The 27,143-nt window shown below is 36.6% G+C and overlaps 1 protein-coding gene across 2 annotated transcripts in view; it reads right to left on the reverse strand.

Moving 5' to 3' along the window:
* ZFYVE9 (zinc finger FYVE-type containing 9) overlaps window positions 1-15,187 on the reverse strand; it is a 133,565-nt gene extending 118,378 nt beyond the window's left edge. For both annotated transcript variants that reach the window (XM_030870124.2, XM_030870120.2), the window contains exons 1-2: window positions 15,082-15,187; window positions 3,106-3,211 (exon numbers count right to left, since the gene is read on the reverse strand). In XM_030870124.2, coding sequence (XP_030725984.1) covers window positions 3,106-3,175 — 70 coding nt within the window. In that variant the 5' untranslated portion in view covers window positions 3,176-3,211; window positions 15,082-15,187. The remainder of the gene's footprint in view (window positions 1-3,105; window positions 3,212-15,081) is intronic.
* Window positions 15,188-27,143: the final 11,956 nt, after the last annotated feature.

Genomic DNA, 27,143 nt, shown 5'->3' on the forward strand with positions numbered 1-27,143 from the left:
AACAGTGATGAGGATACAGTAATTGAGTGGGAAGGAAAACAAAGGAATTTTCTGTGGAGCTGGCATGCTCTGTAATCTACATCATGACTGAGATGTGCTTACATGGATATATCTCTTGGTCAGAACTGTACAGTTAAGATCTACACATTTCAATGTATAAATTTTATCTTCAAAAAATTGTAAAAAATAACAATGAAGCAGGGAGGAGCAAATGAAGATATATAAATGAAAAATGGCAGCATGTCAATCACTGCTGAAGTTGGGTAATGGGTACACTAGAGTTTATTACACTTTTCTATTTACTTTGTATATGTTTGAAATTTGCCCACAATAATAAGCTAAAAAGTTTGTTACAGCATGTGAAATTCTGCTTATAACCATGTCACAATACATTATTATTTAGGTTCATATTTACACTATTATCTGAGGAAATTGGCAGAAAGTATCATTTGCCATATTAAAACAACCTTCTTATATTCTACCAATAAGCATAATCTCATTTAATGTTTCTGTTTATTTTTTAATAGATCATAACTATGATGGCATTTTCCCAAGTTATTGTGCTATGTGTCTAATTAGAGAAATAAGAAATTATGCACTTATTGCTTTTCCTGTTTTCCTATAGTAAATATGATAATCACAGCCCTGAAGTTATACAGACATGCTTTCCTCTCATAAATCTTTAATGCTCCCTTAGCACCTTGTTCATATCTCTATTAAAGCATTTATTACACTGCATTGCAATGGTTTATTTACCTGACTTTTTCAGGTAGAAACCACTTATTTCCATCAATGTAAATCCTTGCTTTGCACAGCGCCTGATATGTAGTAGGTAGCATATATTTATTGTAGCACCATGAATATATGCTATGTGAGTATCTACCACTGTAAAAGCATTGGGTGGACTTTGAGATTAAATGATAGCTCCAAGAAGTATATAATCTAGTTGGAAAAATAAGAAATAGATACAATACACATGAATCGCTAACTAGCAGTACAGAATAGCATAAGTATTCAAAAACTATTATGTAGTAGTAGAAAATAAATTGAGAGGACAAAGGTATTTTACAGGCTGAGGCAGCAAGCTTGAATTCATGGAAGCAGGAGGAAATGGGCTGGGCTTCAAGGACAATTTTACAAAAAGTTTGGAAAACAGGGCATTCGTAAGAGGGGAACAAGTAAAAGTACAGCCCCAAACACAACAATCTGAGAAAGCAATTAAGTAAATCAGTTTGGGTTGAAAGAAGAATTAGTGTAAGAAAGTAGTGAAAAGAAGCTAGAAAGGTCAGATTGTAAAGGCCATAAAAAATCAGATTGCGTGAAGAATGGGCTTAATATGCTCTGAGTGTTAAATCCTGAGTTTACCAAATTTGGGCTAGCAGAGACTTGAGATTTGGTAACATGTATTTCCTTTAAAAAAAGAAATCGTATTTCCAAGCTGGTTCACAGAAATAAAAAAGAAACACTGCCTCTTATAAGAATATTTAATAATATTCAAACAGAAATGATAATGTATTAAAAATTTCATTATTTAACCACCAACTGGGTATAATGTTAATTATCTAATGTCATCACAGTTTGTGTGTGGTACATTTTTCATTTAAAGGAGGAAATTAACATGAAATGAGAAAACACTTTAAAAAAAATATATTTGGAAAGGTACCAGGCTAGAGGTGGTAGTTTTAATGCAACTGGTACTGAGATGTTTAAAAAATAGTTGAAAACAAATGAAGAGCATAGTTACAAACAAGCTGGCTTCTGAAATTATTCTCCTTCTAAAGGAGTTATTTTGGTAAGCAAATGCTATATTTCAAACTAAAATGACAATTTTTACTGACTCAACAAAAATGTACTGCAAATCAACTATATACAAAATACCCTACTAGAATCTACAGAAGTCACAAAGAGACTGATGTAAAGAACAAACAATTTTATTAATGAGTCAATGGTATTCTAGAAGAATAGTATTCACAGGATTAGGTGTAGCATTTGTGTAGATGACAAATAACTGTGATAGGGCCAAACCAAAGAAGGGATTGAGAAAATACTTGTATAAATGACTGAAACTAAGAGGATAATATACCTTCCACCTTGGTATGTATAAAGCCCACCTAGATCCCAAAAAATCCAGAAAGATTCGGTTTCACGTTTACATGAATCAGGAGTTAGGCTAGGGTCACGGGTTAGCTTTGGGTCATCAACGGTAAAATGTAAGAGCAGGCCGTTCCAGGTATCTTTCTTCTCCCTTCTTACCCCCATGAGCACATATCTTTTTAATGCTTGCTCTAGCATAGGCCCAAAACAACAAAATCAAAACTCATCTCTCTTCCCAACTGCTATCAAAGAACAACCTGAATCACCAGATATAGTAAAGGTTTGGAGACTACTACTAAAATCATGGGCTTTAGATGGAAATATATCACTTTGTAAACTTGTTACATGCCATTTTCTGTTAGAAACCAAGAACACCAGGGAAGCAGGATAAAGTGAAAGACAGATATTTAATTATGGCTTACACATTCTAGTCATACTGACAGGTGAATTTAAGGAAAATTCCCTAAATGAAGTGAATCTTTAGCAGACATTTTTAGACTGGGCCTTGAGAATATATAATTTAATTAACCATTTGGTAGATACATAAAAATGTAAATCTTTTAAAATTAGGTTTAAAATGGATCTTGCTTTATTGGTCAATCAATATGAAAGAAGCTATTTTCTTAACTTGGGAAATACAATCACACATTCTAAAGCTTTTCCTGACCATAAATTGGATTCTAATCCTGCACTTATGAACAAACTAACTTGGGGAAGATGCTTAACCTTTCTGTGCCTCTATCTTCATCTGTAAAATGTAGGTAAGATTTACTTTCATGGGATTATTTTAAAGATTAAATGATATAATCCATGTGAATGATTTAGCATAGTATCTGGCACACAGTTAGTGCTAACAAAAATGTTAGTTCTTCCTCTGAATATTAATATATAATACTATCATTATTGAGGCATTGGACCTTCCTTTCTTTTTTTAAGTACTGCATCCTCTTATAATCCCACATTTTCTATATCATAAATACATTCAAACAGAGTCACCAAGTAAATTCTCACCTTCGTTTTGTTCAAATTCATCTAACACCTTGTCCAGGTTGTAAGCTTCTGCTTGGAAGTAATTCTCCATCGGTGAGAAAACACCACTCAAGAGACTTGTTTAAATCTAGAAAATAGATCAAATTTGTATTACACTTTCAATTATTAAAATATTATTTATAGACATTACAACTGGTAAAACAGAAATACAAAGGATCTTAAGACTACGATGAACAATTACATGCTAATAAATGGGACAACCTAGAATAAATGGATAAATTCCTAGACACATACACCCTACCAACAATGAATCATAAAAAAAAAAGAAAATCTGAACAGACCAATTACTAATAAGGTGATTGGATCACTAATTAAAAAACATCCCATAATACACTCTCTGATGCCAAACTATACTACAAAACTACAGTAATCAAAATAGTATAGTACTCACACAAAAACAGACACATAGATCAATGGAAGAGAACAGAGAGCCCAGAAATAAATCCACACTTGTATGGGCAATTAATTTATGACAAAGGGAATGGGGCAAAGACAGCCTGTTCAATAAATGGTGTTGGGAAAACTGGACAGCTACATGCAAAAAAAAAAAAAATTAAACCGACTACTTTCTCACACCATATACAAAAATAAACTCAAAATGGATAAAAAGACTTGAGTGTTAAGACCTGAAACCATAAAACTAGAAGAAAAGATAGGCAATATGCTCTTTGACATCAGTCTTAGCAGTTTTTTGGGGGTATGTCTCTTCAGGCAAAGAGAAACAAAAGCAAAAGTAAACAAATAGAACCACATCAAACTAAAAAGCTTTTGCCCAGCAAAGAAAACTATCAACAAAACCAAAAGGCTGCCTACTGAATGGGAGAAGATATTTGCAAATGATATATCCAACAAGGGATTAGTATCCAAAATATACAAAGAACTCATACAAGTTAACATCAAAAAAAGAAAAATTAAAAGTGGGCAGAGGATCTGAATAGACATTTTTCCAAAGAAGACATAAGATGGCCAACAGGCACATGAAAAGATGCTCAGCATCACCAATCATTGGGGAAATGTAAATCAAAACCATAAAGATATCATCACACCTGTCAGAATGGCTATCATCAAAAAGAAAACAAATAACAAGTGCTGGAGAGAATGCTGAGAAAAGAGAACCCTTGTGCACTACTGGTAAAAATGTAAATTGATTCAGCCACTACAGAAAACAGTATGAAGTTTCCTCAAAAAATTAAAAACATAACTACCATATAACCCAGCAATTCCATTTCTAGGTACGCAACCAAAGGAAAGAAAATCAATATCTGGAAGAGAGTCTGCACCTCCATGTTCACTGCAGCATTATTTACAACAGCTAAGACATGGAAACAACCGAAATACCCATCAAAAGATGAATGGATACAGAAAACGTGGTGTGTTTGTGCATGCGTGTGTGCGTGCACTAGTGTGTATAAGATAGAATATCATTCAGCCATTAAAAGGAAGGAAGTCCTGTCATTTTCAACACCATGGATGGACCTTGAGGGCATTATGCTAAGTGAAATAAGTCAGAGAAAGCAAATACCAGATGAACTCACTTATACGTGGATTCCAAAACAACCAAACTCACAGAAACAGAGAACAGATTCAGTGTTGCCAGAGGCAGGGTATAAGGGATGACGGAAACAGGTGAAGGTGGTCAAAAGTTACACACTTCCAATTATAAGATAAATAAGTTCTAGGGATATAATGTACAGCATGGTAGGTATAGTTAACAATACTGCATCATATATCTGAAAGTAGCTAAGAGAGGTAATCTTAAAAGCTCTCATCAAAAGAAAAAAATGTATAACTATGTGAGGTGATGGATGTTAAGTAAACTTATTGTGGTAATCATTTCACAATATACACATATATTAAATCATTACATTGTGCAACTTAAACTAATACAATGTTATAAGATCTGACTAACATACATCATGGAATGATTGAATTTTGTGAACATCCATCATCTCATATAGATACAAAATAAAAGAAAAAAATTTTATCCTTGTGTTGCAAACTCTTAGGATTTACTCACTTAACAACCTTCATATATAACATACAACAGCATTAATTATATTAATCATGTTGTATATTACATCCCTAGTACTTATTTATCTTATAACTGGAAGTTTCTACCTTTTGACCACCTTCATCTAATTCTCCCTCCTCCCACCCTATGCCTCTGATAACCACAAATTTGGTGTCTTTTTCTGTTTGTTTTTTTGTTGTTTTTGAAGTGTAACTGACCTACAATACTATGTTAGTTCCCAGTGTACAACGTAGCAATTTACTATCAATATTTCTATAAATTACAAAATGATCACCATGGTCAACTTCTATTTATTAATTGGCTCCTGTTAGGTAATTTAAGTTTAGGTAGACAAGCAGGCTGCATAATCTATGAATGGTTTTTCTTAAATCTGTCTTTTGTGTCTAATGACTTACAGTTCAAAAAACTTTCATATACATGCCATTTTTTTAATAAAGACTGCATATTTAGACTGTCCAATGCAAAGAGATGAATAAAATTTCTCACAACACACAATCTAGCATACTTAATATACACCTACAATAGTTAGCATTTCATGGTCATTATATGTAAAATATTAGTAAACAAACAATCAGATCAACATATTTATAGTGCATCTACTGTATGCAGGGTACTGGGATCAACTGAAGTCTCAGATATCATCCCTAACATCAAGAATCTTAACATTTACTTAATGGTAAACAATGCTAAATAAGAAAATTTAAATAATAATAAATGATTTTAATAACAACACAGCACAAGAGACACAGGTACTACGTGATTAATCTGTCAGATAAATTAACAGATAAGTGTACCTGAATAAGTACTGTAAAAGTTCAAGAAATGGGAACTTCCCTGGTGGTCCAGTGGCTAAGACTCCACACTCCCAATGCAGGGGGCCCGGGTTCGATCCTCGGTCAGGGAACTAGATCCCACATGCTGCAACTAAGAGTCTGCACGCCACAGCTAAAGATCCCTCGTGCCACAACTAAGACCCGCGCAGCCAAATAAATAAATAAAATAAATATTTTAAAAGTTCAAGAAATGGACCAGATCACGAGTCTGGATGGTCAAGAAATCCATTATTTATGGATTTGAGCTGAGTCTGGAAGGACAGATAAAATTTTAACAGATAACCCCAGAGAGGAAGATGCAGAAGTGAAATTTCAAACAGGGAGAGACATGCAAGGAGTAATCTAGGAATAGGCAATTATTGAGGGATCAGTGAAATTGGAGCAAGGATTTATTTACATGGGTAACAGCAGGACACAGCTGGAAACACAGACAGGCATCATATTATGGAAGCCCTGGAATGCCAGTCTGAGAAAGATATTGTTTATACTTTAAGCAATGGGAAGTACTATAGCACAATGGATAAGAACATGAACTCTAGGACTCGACTGTCCAAGTTCTAATCCTAGTTTCTAACTCATAGTATATGACTTTGGGGAAGTTAATCAATTTACCTGAGACTTAATTTTCATCTATAAAACTGAGTAATAATAGTACATACCAAAAGATTAAATAAATTGACATAGGTAACACATTTAAAACACTGCCTGGCACATGATAAGTGCTTCATAAGCAATTATTTAAGTTTTTAAGCCTTGGAGTTGATCATTTTATTATAAAATAAATAACCTAACAGCAGTGATTACACAGGCTAGTTTTCAGCCCCATCCTCCCTTCCACTAATTTATTGAGCACCTATTATGTGTAGACACTATGCTTGGTGCTGGAACACTACTTGAATATACATTTCTTCAATGTACCATGCCCTTTTCCTCTTCAAGACCTTTTATCTGTCTCCCCCTCCTTGCCACAATAACTCTGCATCTTTTAGCTCTTAGCTCAAAAAAAAGAAGTCTTCCCTGAACCCCTAAAAAAAGTGATCTCCCCTTATAATCTCTCACAGCACCTCCACTTTTCCTTTTATAATAATTATCACAATCTATAAACATACATTGGTGTGATTATTTGATTAATGTCAATCTCTCCCACCAGACTGTAGACACCACAAAGACACCCACTAGACTGTGTTCACCATGTGATTCCCACAGAACCTGATGTGGTACCTATTCAATAAACACCTGTGGAATGAATAAATGAACAGTATAAACAGTTAGTGTTTATACTCTGTTTACACTCAAGAAGTTGTGTTAAACTTCAATTAAAATTATTGATTATGATTGATAATTATTGATTGATTATGATCGATAATTATTGATTATCTAAAACAGATGCTTTTAGGTAAACAGTTAGTGGGGAAGAAAATATTCACAATGCCTCAAAATATCATTTCACAGATGACTTATTACTTCCAAAGGAGAAAATGTATGTTTACAGTGAAGAGATGCAGTAATCACTACCTTAATCAAATGATCAAGCTTAGCATCACTAACAGTTTAACAAGCTGACAATATGTATCTCCTGATGTGATGCAATAAACTTAAAACATCACCCACAGTTATTCTTCTCCAAACTGTTTAATCTGAATTGAATCACGAACAATTACAAATCTAGAATGTGAGGCATTCTGTAAGACAGCTGTCCTGGACTCTTCAAAAAATTCGGTGTTATGAAAAACAAGATCATTCTGAATTGAGAGAGACTAAAGAGATTAAACAACCAAATGCTATGCATAAACACTAACTGGATCCTAGATCAAGAAAAATACACAAATAGGGACTCCCTGGCGGCGCAGTGGTTAAGAGTCTGCCTGCCAATGCAGGAGACACGGGTTTGAGCCCTGGTCCAGGAGGACCCCACATGCCACGGAGCAACTAAGCCCATGCGCCACAACTACTGAGCCTGTGCTCTAGAGCCTGCAAGACACAACTGCTGAGCCCGCGCACCTAGAGTGCGTGCTCCACAACAAGAGAAGCCACCACAATGAGAAGCCTGCGCACCACAACGAAGAGTTGTCCCTGCTCGCTGCAACTAGAGAAAGCCCGAGCGCCACCAACTAGAGAAAGCCCAAGCGCAGCGATGAAGACCCAGCGCAGCCAAAAATAAATTAATTAAAAAAAAAAGAAAATACACAAATACCCATACACAGCAAAAAAAAAAAAAAGACATTTAAGGAATAATCAGGGGAATTTGGACTATACATTAGTATTACATTGAATTAATAATCATTTTTTTGGATGTGATAATGGTATTTAAATTTTGTATGCGAATGTCCTTACTCATAGGAGATGCCTGCTGAACTATTTAGGGAAGAAGTGTTATGTTATCCGTAACTAACTTTCAAATAATAACTTTCAAATAATTCAGGAAAAAAGTATGTGAGTGTGAGTGAGTGGCAAGGGTGGAGGAGGTGAGGAGAGAGGTGCTCAAGAAAGAGACAAAATGGTAAAAACTGATGAATCTGGTGAAGGATATATGGGTCTTCACTGTACTATTCTTTCAACTTTTCTATAGGCTTGAAATTTTTTAAAAGAAAAGGTAAAAAGTGTACTGAGCTTGTGGTGGGAAGCATTCCTTCCCACTTTGAATACAGAAATTCTAGACAAAATAGATTATTTTTAAAGAGTTTATACAGTGAAATTCAAAAACAAGAAAGAGAAATATGCCATTAACCAAGAAGAAATCAAGCCACGGCGATGAGTGAGAACTGAAGTGTGGCAGTTCACAGAGGTTACAGAACTAGACAGCAACCTTCAGACCTGGGATTTGAAAGCTAGCAGGTAGGATGGGAAGTATGTGCTATAAACTTCTAGAAGTTTCTGCATTACAGAAGGCCAGACTGGGCTCTCTGCATAAAGCCAGGAGCTGGAGAAAAAAGTGCCCCAAGTGGCCCCAAGACTCAGCAATGGTGCAGGATGGAATAGTGCGCCAATAAAATCAACTTTCAGAAATCAGAATTCCTAGCCTCTTCCTCCCTCAGGATTGGTAATGAAACTAAGTCTTCCCATTCATGAACATAACATGGTTTATCTCCTCTTCCTCAGCTCTCCTCTTCCTGTGACTTGCAGTAATGTTTTTAATTTTAAGAAGTCATTAAATATGGGACAGTGGGGAGAGAAGAATGCATGTGACTGTAAAGGAGTAGCACAGGGGATATATCCGTGGTGATAGAATCGTGCTGTATCTTAAATTGTAATGGTGGTTACATAAATCTACCTGTGATAAATGGGAGAGAACTACATACACTCGTGAATATGCTCACAGCAGCATTATTCATAACAGCTAAAAGGTAGAAACAACCCAAATATCTATCAACTGATGAATGAACAAATAAAATATTAATTTCCTGGGTTTTATATTTTCTCGAGTTATGTAAGGTGTAACGAATGAGAAAAACTGTGTAAACGAAACTTTCTACAGTATTTTTGCAACTTCCTGTGAGGCTATATTTACTTCAAAATAAAAAGTTGAAAAAATTTAAATAAAAGGGAAAAATTATTAAAAATTCAATAAACAGGGAGCAGATGAAGAGGGCATCTGTGTAAGGGGGGAGTCAGAGCCCAAGTGTAGTGAAGCAGATGTCCTTGCACAGGGGTGGCCCGGCATAATGTGTCAGAGCCCCAGGGGGAAGGAAACTGCCTACACAGGACAGCCCAGTGTGGGGTGTTAGAGCCCAACAGAGGTAAGGAAGGCATCCACATGAAGGGGATGGTCTGGCAGACAGAGAACACAAGTGGGTAAGGCGGCTTCATATGCAGGAGGGGTGAGGAGGAGATATAAGAGGGCAGTCCAGGGTGGCGGGTCAGAGCCTGAGCAGGATTAGAAGGACCAAGGGGAGAAGAGAGTGATAGGACACGGGTTACATGTAGAAAGATGGATCAAGTAAGTGACTACATGAAGGGCAATCGGAACAAGGTTTCTCACTGTTGGAGAAGGGGTTAAAATGCAGAAAAAGAGATAACTGGAAAGAACCCTGCAGTGTTGGTTTGGAATCTGGGGTATCAGTTTGAACTCATGGACTTCAATAAACATACTTATAGCAATAAACATAGTGTTGTGTTCAATGAACATAGCAATAAACATAGATGTAAAAGTGTGTGTGTGTGTGTACACATATATTCTCTAGTGCTATACACAAAGAATCTTGGAGCAGCAAATCCTCAGCTCAATTCCATAGCAATGAGCATACCTAGCACCAGATTTGATTTATAAATATTGTTATTCACTAAAAGGAACAAGGGCTCCATGGAAAAATGGCTGATTCCAAAGCTGGAGTAGAAAAAATACAAGAACTTTGATGAGGATGGAGGGAAACATGAACCATCGTACATTGCTGGGAAGAAAGTAAAATGGTGTGGCAACCCTGGAAAACAGTTTGGCAGTTCCTCAAAAAGTTAAGAAAAGTTACCACATGGCATAGCTATTCCACTCCTAGGCTTATACCCAAGAGAAATGAAAACATATATTCACACAAAAACTTATCCGTGAATGCTCATAGCAGCATTATTCATAACACCAAGAGATGAAAATGACACAAAGATCTATCAACTGATAAATGGATAAAGTGTGGCATTATACATTGACAAAATATAATATTATATGATAATTAAAATAAAGTACTGCTGTATGCTACATCATAGATGAATCTTGAAAATATGGTAACTGAAAGAAGCAGACACAAAAAGCTACAGATTACATGATTCCATTTATATGAAATGTCCAAAACAGGCACAGAAACAGAAAGTAAATTAGTGGGTTGCCAGCAGCTGGGAGGAACTGGAGGGAAATGGGGAGTAACTGCTAACAGATGAAAGATTTCTCTTTGGGGTGAAAAATGTTCTGGAATTAGACAGTGGTGATGATTGCAAGACTCTATAAATATATAAAAACCACTGAACTATACACTTTAAAAGGGTGAATTTTATGGTATGGTGTGTGAATTACATTTCAATTAAAAAAAAAAAAGGAAGCATCCAAGAATGATGGGGACATGTTAAAAGGACAAAGAAACCAGCTTGAAGGAGCTTCCACAGACCAAATCAGAGACAATCTGAGCATCAAAATAAATAATGGTAGCAACAGATTATAACCCACTGGATAAAACAGAAAGCCATAAGTCTTTACAACATAAATGAATGAATTCCAAGTGCGATGAGGAATGGGATATTTAAATAGTTTCAAAGTTCCTCTCCACAAAAATACTTACTAATTACAAAAAAAAACAAAGAGTAACTTCAGAGGCAAATCCTGGCAGATGCCACGTTACACAAGTGATCAAAGTGAACACCATCAGTAATAGGACAAACAAAAATCCATGCTCCCTGACAGATTGCAATGAAGAGGACACAGCAATGCCCATACTAGGGGAGACTGTGGGAGGACTGGGGGGCGGCGGGGACAGGAGGTGTACAGAAACTCCCTGTACTTCTTGCTCAATTTTTCTCTGAACCTAAAACTGCTCTAAAAAAAATAAAGTCTATTGAAGAGAGAGAGATCAAGATGGTAGAGTAGGAGAACAGTGGAACTTGCCTCCCCACACAAACACATCAAAAATACATCTGCATGTGGAATAATTCTCACTGAAAACTAACTGGAGACTGGCAGAAAGACCTTTATACAACCAAGGCTGTAAGAAAGATCCACGTGGAATCAGGCAGGAAGGGAAGAAAAGTGATCAGGTTGGGACCTATGCCCCTGGGAGGGGACTCAGAAGAGGAGGGGGATTTCATGGGTGGAGAACCTCCCTGGGGAGTGAGTGGTTTGAGCCACATATTGGGAGCCCCAGCCCTGGGGTCCAACACCAGGAAGACAAGTCCCCTTAGCTGGTTGGAGGGCTGGTGGGACTAACAGGAGGGCTGTGGGAAGCCCAAGATGAGCGTACACACCCTTGTTTACTCCCAAAACAGAGTGGGTAGGGTGGATTGAAACTGCATGGAACACTGGCTGGTCTCCCAACTAAATGCAACATGTGATTCTAAACTCGGTGCTCTTGACATAAAGGACATTATTTGTACATCTGGCAAAACTTGAATAAGGTGTGATAATTAGATGGTGGTAATGCATCAATGCTCATTCCCTGATTTGATGGCTGTATTGTGGTCATGTAGGCGAATGTCCTTTTTTGTAGGAAACACAGTTTCAAAGGTGGTATGGGATGCAGCTAGCAACTTACTCTCAAATGGTTCAGAGAAAAAAGACCTCTGTACTATACTTGCAAACTGTCTATAAACTTGAGATAGTTTTTTAAAAAAACATTAAATGCACAAAAACTATCATATTTTTAATTTCCAGGGCACTTTCTCTTTCTGATCCTTTTTATGACATCTTGAGCTTATTTCATGGATATAATTTTTTTCTTACCATTCTAATTACCTATAATTTAGTCTGTTTTTTTTTTTTTCCCCCAAACCTCCTTCTGTTTTCAACATTATTTCCTCCAAGTTCCTGTTTTGTGTTTTGATCTCTGTCTTCACACTGGACGCTTTCCCCAAATGCCTAACATTGAACAAATGAAGTACTAAAAGCCAACTGGAAGCTCTGCATGTGTGGCTTCTCAACTGGGAGGCTTCCACTGCATGGTGATTGGGTGGGAACACAGCTATTTCATTGGGAGACCTCCGAATGTCAGTATATGTAGGTCTTTTCTTTGGACTCCAGAAAAGAGTCTTATAATCTCCTGTAAGGGGGTGTAGAGATGTAACACCAGAGATGTAATCACCATCTGAAAGAAGAGTAGAGGAACGGGTGAGGGGAAGGATCTCACTTTAATATATAGGATTTCCCCTTATCCTCCTGCATTTACTTTGCTGCCTCATCCCTTGGTATCTGTTATGTCTAATGTCCCCAAGTGTTGATCCTCTTAAGTTTCATTTTCCAAGAAAAACCTGTGGTCTCCCAAGGACATGGGAGAGGAGCAGTCTTCTCACTGTAAAAGTTGGACCGCTCCAAGAATTTTTTTTTTCTTAATTTACTCATTTGGTTGCACTGGATCTTAGTTGCAGCAGGCAGGCTCCTTAGTTGCAGCTTGCAGGCTTCTTAGTGGTGGCTCGCCGGCTCCTTAGTTGCAGCACGTGGGTTCCTTAGTTGCGGCATGCGAACTCTTAGTTGCAGCATGCATGCAGGATCTAGTTCCCTGACCAGGGATCGAACCCAGGCCCCCTGCATTGGAAGCACAGAGTCTTATCCACTGTGCCACCAGGGAAGTTCCCTCTCTGAAGATTTAAATCTTATGTCAGGATTCTTTACCTGCCTTAGAGAAGCATGCAACTCTTATTCAAAAAAGAAGTCACTAAATATCATATATATACCATTGACCCTTGAACAACATGGGTTTGAACTGCATGGGTCTATCTATATATGGATTTTTTCCATAGTAAATATTACAGTACTACATGATGCACAGCTGGTTGAATCTATGGATGCAGAACCTCAGATATGGAAGAACCACGTATATGGAGGGCTGATTATAAGTGATATGCAGATTTTCCACTGCACAGAGTAGTCAGTGCCCCTAACCTGCACGTTGTTCAAGGGTCAATGGTACATCTCAAAGAGAAATATAATTACTTAATTCAATACAGTTTCTTCCTGAGAATCTCTTCTTTTTTATTCTACTGACCAGAGTCCTTTTAGACACTGTCTTGAATCTCAGTCTTAAGGGTGTGACTTTTACAGCACTTATCTGATTGTTCCTTGTATATCTCCTTCACTGTTACTTCCTCTTTATACCATACACTACTTACAATGAACATGTGTGCATTCATACATAAAACATTATTGAGCAACTACTATGTACCACGTACTGTCTTAGTCATCACTTTACAATGACAACTAAGACAATGTCTTTGACCTAAAGGTGCCCAATGTTTCATAGAAGATGGATGAGTAAACTTAAAATATGAAACACTGTGGTATGTACTAAATGATATATGCACTGGGTACTATGGAGCCAAAGAAGAAGTAAATCCAAATCAGACTGAGGCAGCAGTATATTATTTGGGGTAGGGTAGGCTACTGTAACAAATACTCCAATAATTATTATTTATTATTACTGATAGTCTTTGCAGTGGGTTGAAAACTTCCTAAAGAGGAGATGCCTGAAGAATAAGATTTTGCCAGATGAAGGCAGACAAAGGCACTCCCTCTCACACTCACATGTGAGAAAGCTAGGGGATGAGAAATACCTTGCCAACTGCAAGCCCAGAAGTTCTGGTGAGGAAGGTACTACGGCTAAGTGCTTAGGAACTCAGTCTCTTGCCACACACTGTAAGGCCCAGGCCTCTATCCTCGAAGCTTACGTGGAAAATCAGAGAACTCAGCAGAGCATGCAACACTCCATGAGTGAATGGCATAATCAGTTTCTGAAACCAATCTCACTCGCACACCCTCCCCTCCCACCACCATTTTCTACCCCTTAAATAATCATAATACTTGAAAGAAAGCAAAGAAGATTCCTAGTCAGGAAAAAGTCAATGATTAAGGAGTCTTGCTCTATAAGAATTAATAAAATACTTCTAATTTTCTGCTGGAAATGACTGCTCATCACAACTAGTCTAAACATACAAAATAAAATAATATAATTGAATCTGTATTTCTGATTCCTCACTCTAAAATAAGATTTCACTGCTTAGCTCTTGCGTGATTGACTAAGAAATATTAATGACATTAACTGGGTAAATATACCACTATTTTCTCCTAACAATATTGCTCAAGTCCATGTTCTTTTTCATGCTGAAATTACCTTTCTATGCTCAAGGTAGAAGCTGACTCTAAAAGGGAGAAGCCAAGTACTAGTAGAGAAATTAGCATTTTGACATAAGTCAACAGGAATTTTAAAATATCCTTTTTTTCTGGACTTAAGTCAAATCTTTTTTTAAAAAAACAATATTCCTGATTTAATAAGGAACAATGTTATAAATGAAGGAAGCAGCATATATATATGTGAGCATTATTTTCTATAGATCTGTTTTCTCAAGTTCAATCTCTCTTAAGAGAAACAAGATCATTGGTTTTCTTACCTTTTTTCCCTTACACACGTGATAAGGAACAGACTTCTCTGTGCTTACTCATGATGCTTGCTGCACCACCAGCCAGTCCTGCTGTTTCAGTATGCTCTGTTTGATGCTAAAGAAAAAACACATTGCTCATTACATTTCCTAAAGCAATAAGCCCTGATGTTCTTCATATCAATCTATCATAGCCAGACAAATAAAAGCTATGGGACTTAAACAATAAATTACAATTATACCTTCAGATTCAAAGACCTGGCCAGCATGGAATGCAGTAGCACACACATTATATTGTCTAAGAAGGCCCAAATTTAAACATTTCAATGAACAGTTAAGAATTTCTGCACACTTCTTATTTTCAATGAGTAATACAAAGTGAAAGATCAAAGGCAGAGGCATTTTCTATCCAATGACTCTGTTAATTCATAAAAATACTACTTATTTATATTTCAATAGGCCCTCCAAGAATCCAAAGCTAACAAAATTGCTGCTTCACAAGAATGGCCTCTGTTAGTGTGATTTTTTTTTTCTACACATACAGAATTCTTAAATTGAGATTCAAAAGATTCCTGCTGGGACTTTTTATTGCCAAACAACTGTTTTTCCTCCAAATGGAGTCCCTTATGATTTCAGCCCTCCTCCACTGCTTAGAAGCAATGGATTAGCAGTTGAAACTAATCAGAATAAAACTAAGTATCTCATATTATCTGTATAAAGTATCTAACCTACAATCACAGCATTTTCAAAACAGGAGAGTATCTCAGACATGATCTAATAAACATCACTTAATTTTTTTTTAAAGATTTAGTTTTTGATGTGGACCATTTTTAAAGTCTTTATTGAATTTGTTACAATATTGCTTCTGCTTAATGTTTCAGTTTTTTTTGGCCTGGGATCTTAGCTCCCCGACCAGGGATTGAAACTGCACCACCTGCATTGGAAGGCAAAGTCCTAACCACTGGACCACCAGGGAAATCCAAACATCACTTAATTTTAAAGATAAACTGAGGCACTAAAAAAATATGTTTCCTGACATTATTACAAATGTAATTCTATCTGATGTGAAAATGACGTGCTTATTAAAATAATAAGCAAGTATTCTAAAAGGCTGGAAATTCAAGTTTTCAGAGAACAATAAAAAATATGGAATGGAAATCACTGATGAAAGATTTTCCTGTCTTGAGAACCTGAAAAAATATGTACATGCTATACACTCTAAATGAGAAGTGCTGTTGATGCTAAGAAACAGACTTAACATCTATCAAATAAAGGACTAAATCATATCAGAAGTATGAAAGGGCTGTATGGGATAGAAATTCCAAGGTCAAAATGAGAATGAAGTCAAAGTAATACCTCTCATATCTAGCCAATTAAAGAGTTTTATAAACAAATAAAATAAACCCTATAAATTCAAATTCAAATTCTGAGTATGTGTGTCTATTTTAACGTGTGAGGCAAGTCCAATAATATTATGTAACTGTCTCAAAAATCATAGGTCTTCCTTCTGGAATTAGATCCCTTTGACCTTCTAGCCTCAGCTGGGAAAGTCTCAAACCTGGTTAACTCCAACTGTCTACCTACTCCATACATTCCCCTAAGCAGCTTAAGTGTGGCTAAAGGAGAATCATAAAAGACGGTGACTCGGGGCTTCCCTGGTGGCGCAGTGGTTGAGAGTCCGCCTGCCCATGCAGGGGACACGGGTTCGTGCCCCGGTCCGGGAAGATCCCACATGCCGCGGAGCAGCTGGGCCCGTGAGCCATGGCCGCTGAGCCTGCGCGTCCGGAGCCTGTGCTCCACAATGGGAGAGGCCACAACAGTGAGAGGCCCACGTACCACAAAAACAAACAAACAAAAAAAGACGGTGACTCCTCTCAACTTCACATTTATGACTTCACACTACATTTTCCTTAGTTAATCTACTTTCAACCCTGTACCTCATCTTCACCTTCGGATATGCCTGGAATTCCTCAATTCAAAGCTTTCATAATCCATTTCTACCAGAAAATAACCCTCTAGTCTCCTGCAGGACAATGAGGAAAGTCACTTGACTACAAAAGATAAGGTAGAATACCTGCAAAATTAAACCACTCGTAGCAAACAATCTCCGTTTTCAACACCCCACCTCAACTAAGACTTTAGAGATCCCTAGAGCCTCCACATCACAAGACTCTCTAAGGTTCTGTGGGGGGTAAAGACTTCCTTCTCATCACGCCTCCCTCTGCAGGCAAGCACTTTACAGCTTCTTTGTTCTAAAACCTTTCTTTACTATTTCCTTTATAGCTTATTTTTAAATTTTTTTAATTAAAAAAATGTTATACAATTTTTAAAGCTTACTTTCCATTTACAGTTATTACAAACTATCGGCTGTATTCCCTACGTTGTACAATACATCCTTGAGCCTACCTTACATCCAACAGTATGTACCTCCCACTCCCTGACCCCTATAGTTCCCCTGTCTCTCTCTCCACTGGTAACCACAAGTTTGTTCTCTATATCTGGGAATCTGCTTCTTTTTCGTTATATTTGCTAGTTTGCTGTATTTCTGAGATTCCACATATAAGTGATATCATATAATATCTGTATTTCTCTGTCTGACTTATTTCACTTAGCATAACGCCCTCCAAGTCCATCCACGCTGCTGTAAATGGCAAAATTTCATTCTTTTTAATGGCTGAGTAGTGTAGTATTCCATTGTATGTCTATACCACATCTTCTTTATGCATTCATCTATTGCTGGACACTTAGGTTGCTTCCATACCTTGGCAATTATAAATAACACTGCTGTGAACACTGAGGAGCATGTATCTTTTCAAATTAGTGTTTTTGGCTTTTTCAGATATATAACTAGGAGAACTGCTGAGTCATACGGAAGTTTTATTTTTAGTTCTTTGAGAAATCTCCATGCTGTTTTCCACAGTGGCTGCACCAATTTACATTCCCACCAACAGTGTAGGAGGGTTCCTTTTTCTCTACACCCTCTCCAACACATATTATTTGTGTTCTTTTCAATGATAGCCATTCTGACAAGTGTGAGGTGATATCACATTATGGTTTCAATTTGCATTTCTCTGATCATTAGTGATGCTGAGAATCTTTTCATGTGCCTGTTGGCCATCTGTATTTCCACTTTGGAAAATGTCTATTCAATTCTTCTGCCCATTTTTTAATCAGGTTGTTTGTCTTTCTGCTGTTGAGTTGTATGAGCTGTTTATATTTCTCCCATTCAGTAGGCTGTCTTTTCATTTTGTTGGTGGTTTCCCTTGCTGTGCCAAAGCTTTTAAGTTTAATTAGATCCCATTTGTTTACTTTTGTTTCCTTTACTTGAGGAGACATCCAAAAAAAATATTGCTGTGATTTATGTCCAAAGAGTGCTCTGCCTATGTTTTTCTCTAGGAGTTATATAGTAACCAGTCTTGCATTTAGGTCTTTAATCCATTTTAAGTTTATTTTTGTATATGGTGTTAGTGAATGTTCTATTTTCATTATTTTACATGTAGCTGTCCAGTATTCCCAGCACCATTTACTGAAGAGACTGCCTTTTCCACTGTACATTCTTGCCTCCTCTGTCATAGATTAACTGACCATAACTGCATGGGTTTATTTCTGGGCTATCCATCTTGTTCCACTGATCTATATGTCTGTTTTTGTGCCAGTGCCTACTGTTTTGATTACTGTAGCTTTGTAGTATATAGTCTGAAGTCAGGGAGGCTGATTCCTCCAGCTTCATTCTTCTTTCTCAAGATTGTTTGACTATTTCAAGAAGTATTCTTTTGTGTTTCCATACAAATTTTAAAATTATTTGTTTTACTTCTGTGAAAAATGCCATTGGTATTTTGATAGGGATTGCACTGAACCTGTAGATTGCCTTGGGTGGTATGATCATTGTAACAATATTGATTCTTCCAATCCCAGAACACAATATATCTTTCCATCTGTTTATGCTGTCTTCAATTTCTTTCATCAGCACCGTAATAGTTTTTGGAGTACAGGTCTTTTGCCTCCCTTAGGGAGGTTTATTCCTAGGTATTTTATTCTCTTTGATGTGATAATAAATGGGATTGTTTCCTTAATTTTTCTTTCTGCTATTTCGCTGTTAGTGTATAGAAATGCATCAGATTTCTGTGTATTAATTTTGCATCCTGCAACTTTACTGAATTCGTTCATCAACTCTAGTAGTTTTCTGGTGGTGTTTTTAGGATTTTCTATGTATAGTATCATGTCATCTGAAAACAGTGGCAGTTTTATGTCTTTCTTTCCATTTTCTATTCCTTTTACTTCTTTTTCTTCTCTGATTGCTGTGGGTAGGACTTCCAAAACTATGTTGAATAAGAGTGGCGAGACTGGGCATCCTCATCTTGTTTCTGATCTTAGAGGAAATGCTTTCAGCTTTTCACCATTCAGTATAATGTTAGCTGTGGGTTTGTCATATATTGACTTATTATGTTGAAATATGTTCCCTCTGTGCCTGTTTCTGGAGAGTTTTTATCACAAATGAATGTTGAATTTTATCAAAAGATTTTTCTGTGTCTACTGAAATGATTATATGCTTTTTATTCTTCAATTTGTTAATGTGTTGTATTACACCAATTGATTTTCAGATATTAAAAAATCCTTGCATCACTAGAATGAATCCCACTTGATCATGGTGTATGATCCTTTTAATGTATTGTTGGATTTGGTTTGCCAGCATTTTGTTGAGGATTTTTGCATCTATGTTCATCATAGTGATATTGGCCTGTAATTTTCTTTTTTTCTTATATCTTTGTCTGGTTTGGGTATCAGGGTGATGGTAAACTCACAGAATGAGTTTGCAAGGGTTCCTTCCTCTGCACTTTTTTGGAATAGTTTCAGAAGGAGAGATGTCAATTCTTCTCTAAATGTTTGGTAGAATTCACCTGTGAAGCCATCTGGTTCTGGACTTTTGTTTGTTGGGAGTTTTAAAATTACTGATCCAATTTCAGTACTGGCAATTGGTCTGTTCATATTTTCTATTTCTTCCTGGTTCAGCCTTGGGAGATTGTACCTTTCTAAGAATTTGTCCATTTCTTCTAGGTTGTCCACTTTATTGGCATATAGTTGTTCATAGTAGTCTTTTATGATCCTTTGTATTTCTGTAGTGTCGGTTGTAACTTCTCCTTTTTCATTTCTGATTTTATTGATTTGGGCCCTCTCCCTTTTTTTTTCTTGCTGCGTCTGGCTAAAGGTTTATCAATTCTGTTTATCTTTTCAAAGAACCAGCTTTTAGTTTCAGTGATCTCTTCTAGTGTTTTCTTAGTCTCTATTTCATTTATTTCTGTTCTGATCTTGATTTCTTTCATTCTACTAACTTCAGGTTCTGTTTATTCTTCTTTCTCTAGTTGCTTTAGGTGTAATGTTATGTCGTTTATTTGAGATTTTTTTCTTGTTTCCTAAGGTAAGCTTGTGTAACTATAAACTTCCTTCTTAGAACTGCTTTTGCTGCATCCCATAGGTTTTGGATCACTGTGTTTTCATCTGTCCCTAGGTATTTTTTGATTTCCTCTTTGATTTCTTCAGTGATCCACTGGTTGTTTAGTAGCATATTGTTCAGCCGCCATGTGTTTGTGTTTTTTACAGTTTTTTTCTTGTAGTTGATTTCTAGTCTCAGAGCACTCTTGTCAGAAGAGATGCTTGATATGATTTCAATTTCCTTAAATTGACCAAGGTTTATTTTATGGCCTGGCATGTGATCTATCCTGCAGAATGTTCCATGTGCACTTGAAAAGAATGTGTATTCTGCTGCATTCAGATGGAATCCTCTATACATATCAATTAAGTCCATTTGGTTTAATGTGTCATTTTAAGGCCTGTGTTTCCCTACTGATTTTCTGTCTGGATGATCTATCAACTGATGTAAGTGGGATCTTAAAGTTCCCCACTATTATTGTGTCACTGTCAATTTCCCCTTTTATGTCTGTTAACATTTGCCTTATATATTGAGGTGCTCCCTATGTTGGGTACATATATATTTACAATTGTTATATCTTCTTCTTGGATTGACCCCTTGATCATTATGAAGTGTCCTTCTTTGTCTCTTGTAATAGTCTTCAGTTTAAAGTCTCTTTTGTCTGATGTAAGTATTGCTACTCCAGCTTTCTTCTGATTTCCATTGGCATGGAACACCTTTTTCCATCCCCTCACTTTCAGTCTGTATGGGGCTCTTGATCTGAAAGGAGTCTCTTGTAGGCAGCATATATGAGTCCTGTTTTTGTATCCATTCAGCCAGCCTATGTATTTTGGTTGGAGCATTTAGTCCATTTATATTTAAGGTAATTATCAATATGTACGTTCTTATTGCCATTTTGTTGTTTTGGATTCGTTTTTTGATTTATTCACTTTCTTCTTCTCTTCTCTTGTGATTTGATAACTTTCTTTAGTGTTATGTTTGAATTCCTTTTTCTTTTTTTTGTATCTATTATAGATTTTTGGTTTACGGTTACCATGAGGTTTTTGTATAGCAGTCTATATATACATGCTTGTTTTAAGTTGCTGATCTCTTAATTTCAAATGCACTGTAAAAACTGTGCATTTGTATTTTCCTCCCCTCACAATTACTGTTTTTGATATCATGGTTTACATCCAGTTGATTTGTGTATACCTTAACTGTTACTGAGGATATACATGATTTTACTACTTTTGTTTTTAACCTCCTGACTAGCTTTGTGTGTGGATGATATACTACCTTTACTGTAGGTTTGCCTTTGCTGGTAAGTTTTTTCATTTTGTAATTTTCTTGTTTTTAATTATATCCTTTTCTTTTTTGCCTAGAGAAGTTTCTTTAACATTTGTTGTAAAGCTGGTTTGGTGGTGCTGAACTCTTTTAGCTTACGCTTGTCTGTAAAGCCTTTGATCTCTCTGGGTAGAGTATTATTGATTTTAAGCTTTTCCATTTCATCACTTTGAATATATTGTGCCACTCCCCTCTGGCCTACAGAGTTTCTGCTGAAACTGATAGCCTTATTGGGAGTTCCCTCGTATGTTATTTGTTGCTTTTCTCTTGCTGCTTTTAATATTCTCTCTTTATCTTTGTCATTTTAATTACAATGTGTCTTGGTGTGTTCCTCTTTGGGTTCATCCTGTATGGGACCCTGTGCTTCTTGGACTTGGGTGACTGTTTCCTTTCCCAGGTTAGGGAAGTTTTCAACTACTGTGTTTTCAGATATGTTCTCAGGCCTTTTCTCTCTCTCTTCTCCTTCTGGGATCCCTATAATGCAAATATTAGTGCACTGACTTTTGGCATCATGGAATTGCTTTTTTGGAAGGAACAAAAGAAATTCAGTAAATGGATAGATATACAACATAAAATACAGTATAAAATGCCTTAAATACAGTTCAAGATACATAGAAAAAAAAGAACTCCTTCAATATTCTGCTCAATGTCACCTCCCAATGTGAAATTAACAATCACTATGTTCTCACAGTACATTTATATCAACAACACTTTTCACATTACATGGTAGCTTCTCCCTTTATAAATCTGTTGCACGCCGCTAAATAATACACCACGCAAGGCAGGAAACCCCTTTTATTCATCCCTTTATCCCAATACCTCAGCACAGTGCTCGTCATATAGTAGGTATTAAAAATACGTGGGATGATTTCATTAAGTATAGCATATAACACACTCCCATGGCAAGGATTCCAAACAAATAGCTTCTAATTTTATCCCCCTCCTTTTATTTCTACTACATCTGCCTTAGTTTAGGCCCTCATTAGTTATCTCCCAGATTGGTTCAATATAGTTTCCAAACTAATGTCACTGTCTCCTTTGGTCTAGAAAATATATCCTTTCGTAGGCTTACCAAAATAGCTTTCTAAAAGAAAATCAGATCATGTTATTCTTCTGCTTAAAAATCCTTAAATAGCTCCCCATCTCACCTATTTAATGGACATATCTCTGGAGGTCACAATGATGGGTCGTCATTTGCTACTACATATACTGCCCAGACTGATTGTGCTTTCCTAGCTAACTAAATGGATCCCCTTCCTCCTTTCCCCCAAGAATGAAGTGTAGTTTTTTAGCATGGCATAGAGATCCCTTCAGAATTTGTTTTCCAACCTGTTCTCCCACTACTTTCTAAAGCTCCAATCATACCAAACTACTAATATTTCTTGCGAGATGCTCTGCCATGCTTCTCTATCATTGCAAGTTCTGTACCTACGTTGAACTACTTTTTATTTGCCTAACTTGCGTTACCAAGGTTCAACTCATTCTCACCTCAACCTCGGAAGCCTTCCTCAATTCTCTACATACTGTTTTAAAAGAGTCATGTTTTATGTTCCTGTCATGCATCTTTCTACTAATGGCAGCAGAGACCAAATGAATTTACATTATGGATAATCCTGTTTGTCTTCCCCATTGGACCGTGAGTTCACTGAGATCAGGGCTATGCCTTCATGCTCTTTAACCCAGGGTATAGCACATAGTGTTCAACAAATGTCTCATGAAGAAGTAAATTGAATGAAACTAATAAAGTTCATACTTAAGTAATCAACCTCATGATGAAGATTTCTTCTTCCCTAAGAAATAAATATTTGTGAATGTGTGTGTGTTGTAGGAGAGAAGGACAGTAAGCAAATACAAGAGAGAAACAAAAAACAGAAATTTTCTAGTAGGAGAGAGAAAAAGTGACAAGGATTTAAATAATTGGGAAATGTTATCATTATTATTCAAATACAGGCCCTTTAAAATAATAATTACCCTTCTGGAGATTTATCTTAAGGAAACAATTAGATAAATACAAAAGATGTAAAACAAGTTAACTATTAGATTGATGTTTAAAACAGTAAATAGTGAGAAAAATCTAAATGTCAAACGGAAGTATCAATTTACAAAATGGTACAAATGTAAGACTCCATATTTGCGGAAAGACTTAAAAGTCTTTAAAAATATATACACTAGAATATAATAGAGTCTCAATAATGTTTGGGTGGTTTACATTTTAGTCAAGCTTATCTATAATACTCATTTTTCTTAGGATGAATGTATATTATTTGTTAATAAAAGAAAAGAGAATTGAGCATCCATGAATTTCAATTAATAAAAACCCAAGCTACTTAAATTTTTACTTTCAAATATGAAAACTGAAAAAGGAAGGAAATAGGAAAGACAAGTATTTTAAAAGATTATCTCCCTGGGGTGTAAAAAGACAATTAAAATTTTAATTATAATATGGGGAAAGTGAAAGAAGAATCATCTAAAATTAAGAAACTAAGATATTCTTAAAAAATAAACCTATAAGGAAAAATGACAAGAATAAAGATGATATTTAAAATACAAGCAATTTATAGGAATCTCTGATGTGGGCTTGTTTACAACAGAAGACATTTATTAATAAGGTAATAATTTCCAAAATCCTGGCCACAGGTTTAAAAAAAGAAAAAGAATAAACTAGAAAATATTCTCAGTTAAATAATGTTTCTGGTCTTGTCTCTAATTAATACTATTCACCACAGAACAAATTCAGTATCTGATTAGTAAACAAACTTCTTAATAGCATTTCCACCAAGAAGTATGACAAACAGTTAAACTCAATATATACAAAATTGCTTCAAAATCCCAAAGTCCTCTTTCTTGGTTTCCTATCCTAGTCTGGGCAGGGTTCTCAAGGTAGGTAAGGCAGATTATATTTCCAAAGATGAGGAATTCCCTGGTGGTCCAGTGGTTAAGACTCCACGCTTTCACTGCCAAGGGCCTGTGTTCGATCCCTGGTCAGAGAACTGAGATCCCACAAGCCATGTAGCACAGCCAAACAAACAAACAAAAACCCCCAAGATGTCTGCTGCAGTACCTCCCATCCCACATGATCTTCTTACAAGAGTGGTAAACTCTATGTCCCCTTCCTCTAAAGCTGGGCAAAACTTCACGACTACTTCAACTAATAGAGCAAAACAGGAGGGACACAACTTCTAAAACTAGGTCATAAAAGGTAATAGAGTTTCTGCCTGTTTCTCTTGGGACACTCACTCTTTGAATCCAGTTATCATGCCAGAAAGACCACAGGGAAAGGCTACATGTAGGTGATTTGGCCCATGAACCTTCACATATGTGAATGAGCAAACCTCAAGATGACCCTAGCCCCAGCCACTGTGTGACTACAACTTCATGAAGACCCTAAGAGAGAACCCCTTAGCTAGTCCAGTCAACCCCTAGAACCACAAGAGAGAATTAAATTGTTGTTGTAAGCCACTATGTTTTGGTGTAAATTATTATATAACAATAGATATATGCAACAGTAGGTTAGTAATTTGATACTCTTCAACCCGATCTTATATAAATAGTCTAGAAAAAAGGGTAAGAACCAGAAGATGAACAGGCAAAAAAGAAGAACCCTGATGGCAGCTTCTCCTCTACTGACTTATTTAGCTCCAGTTCCAAATTTACATATCGCACTCAATGAAACAGCCTTTGGGCTTCTTAGAGTACAGTTTAGGAAACATCTCATTATTCAAACAAGAAGCTAGGTGAGGGAGGGGGTCTTACCTCCTTCTCCAGAAGCTTACCAAAGTTTTCCCCCCAACAACATACAGTATTCTACTAATAAGAAAAGAGTTCCGGTAAATTTGTTTTTTCGTCTCATTAACTTCCCCGTGCCAATTTAGTACTCCTTATGGATCGGCACCCTGGGAATTCATCTATCTAGCCAGTTCCTTAATTAGTCTATGTATCATAATCCACCTGGCTCACCAATCCTAAAACTTAAGCGCCATTCTAGATACTTCCTCTCCTTCTCCCCCACCTCTACATTCACTCTAACACCAAGTATTGCCAATCTTGCCTTTTAAATCTCTCATATCCATACACTACTCCACATTCCCAGGCCATATCCCACACCACTGACATCTTTCTGTTGCCCAGATTTTTGCAAGAAAACTAACTGGTCTCCCTGCCCCCCATTTTGTGTCCATCTAGCCTATTCTCTACACAACTAAAAAACACAAATCTCATTATATTGTTTTCATACTTAACACCATTCAATGGTATCCTATTGCCCTTAGGATAAAGTCCATACTTCTATAACATAGCTTTGTTGATTTGCTTTCTGCTTACCTCTCTAGTATGAAACCTTGTCTTTATTCTCAAATTCTTGCTCTATGCACTGATCATCCTGATCAACTAAACTTTCAATTCTCAATATTGCTCATCTCCATTCCTCAAAACAGCCCTTCATGCTGATAGACACTACAATATGGATGAACCTTGAAAACATTATGCTAAGTGAAAGAAGCCAGTCACAAAAGACCACATATTGTATGGTTCTGTTTATATGAAACGTCCAGAATAGGCAAATCCTTAGAGACAGAAAGTAGATTAGTGGTTGCCAAGGGCCAGGGAGAGGAGGGAATAGGGAGTGAGTGCTAATGGATATGGTGTTTCTTTCTGGGGTGATGAAAATGTTCTGGAATTAGGCAGTGGTGATGGTTGCACAACTCTGTGAATATACTTGAATACCACTGAATGTGTACTTTAAAAGAGACAATTTTATGATATGTGAATTATATCTCAATAAAACTATTGGGGGAAAAACAGGCCTTCACATTATTATTTAGGCCTGGAATATTCTGCCCCCACCACTATTACTCGACTAATTCTTGCTTATCCTCCTTATCCGACCCTATACATCACATCTTCCCTGAAGCCCTTCTATTCTAGGTCTAGGACAGGTGCTCCTTCTTTCCATATATCTTTCATTTCCTCTATCACAGTACTTACCAGCTGAATTATGATTTTTTTTTAACTGTTTGTCTCCTCTTTCCAGGCTCATACTGATGTTTTCCAGAAAAGAGACTACTTCTGACTTATTGATCACTATATCCCGTGTGTGTGTGTGTGTGTGTGCGCGCGTATGGCACAATGGTTGGCACATAGTAAGTGCTCACTAACCACTTGTGATCCAAAGTAAAATAACTAAAAGACTAACTTTCAAAGTACTTCCACCTGCAAAATTTTTCCATAGGAAGGATCCCAAGAGCTGTGTTGAGACTGCTAAGGCTCTAATATACTTACTATTTCAAAGTTTATTAATGCCAACATAAAATTATTAGTTTGCATA

Source organism: Globicephala melas, chromosome 1, assembly GCF_963455315.2.
Source record: "Globicephala melas chromosome 1, mGloMel1.2, whole genome shotgun sequence".
NCBI classification, from domain to species: Eukaryota; Metazoa; Chordata; class Mammalia; order Artiodactyla; family Delphinidae; genus Globicephala; species Globicephala melas.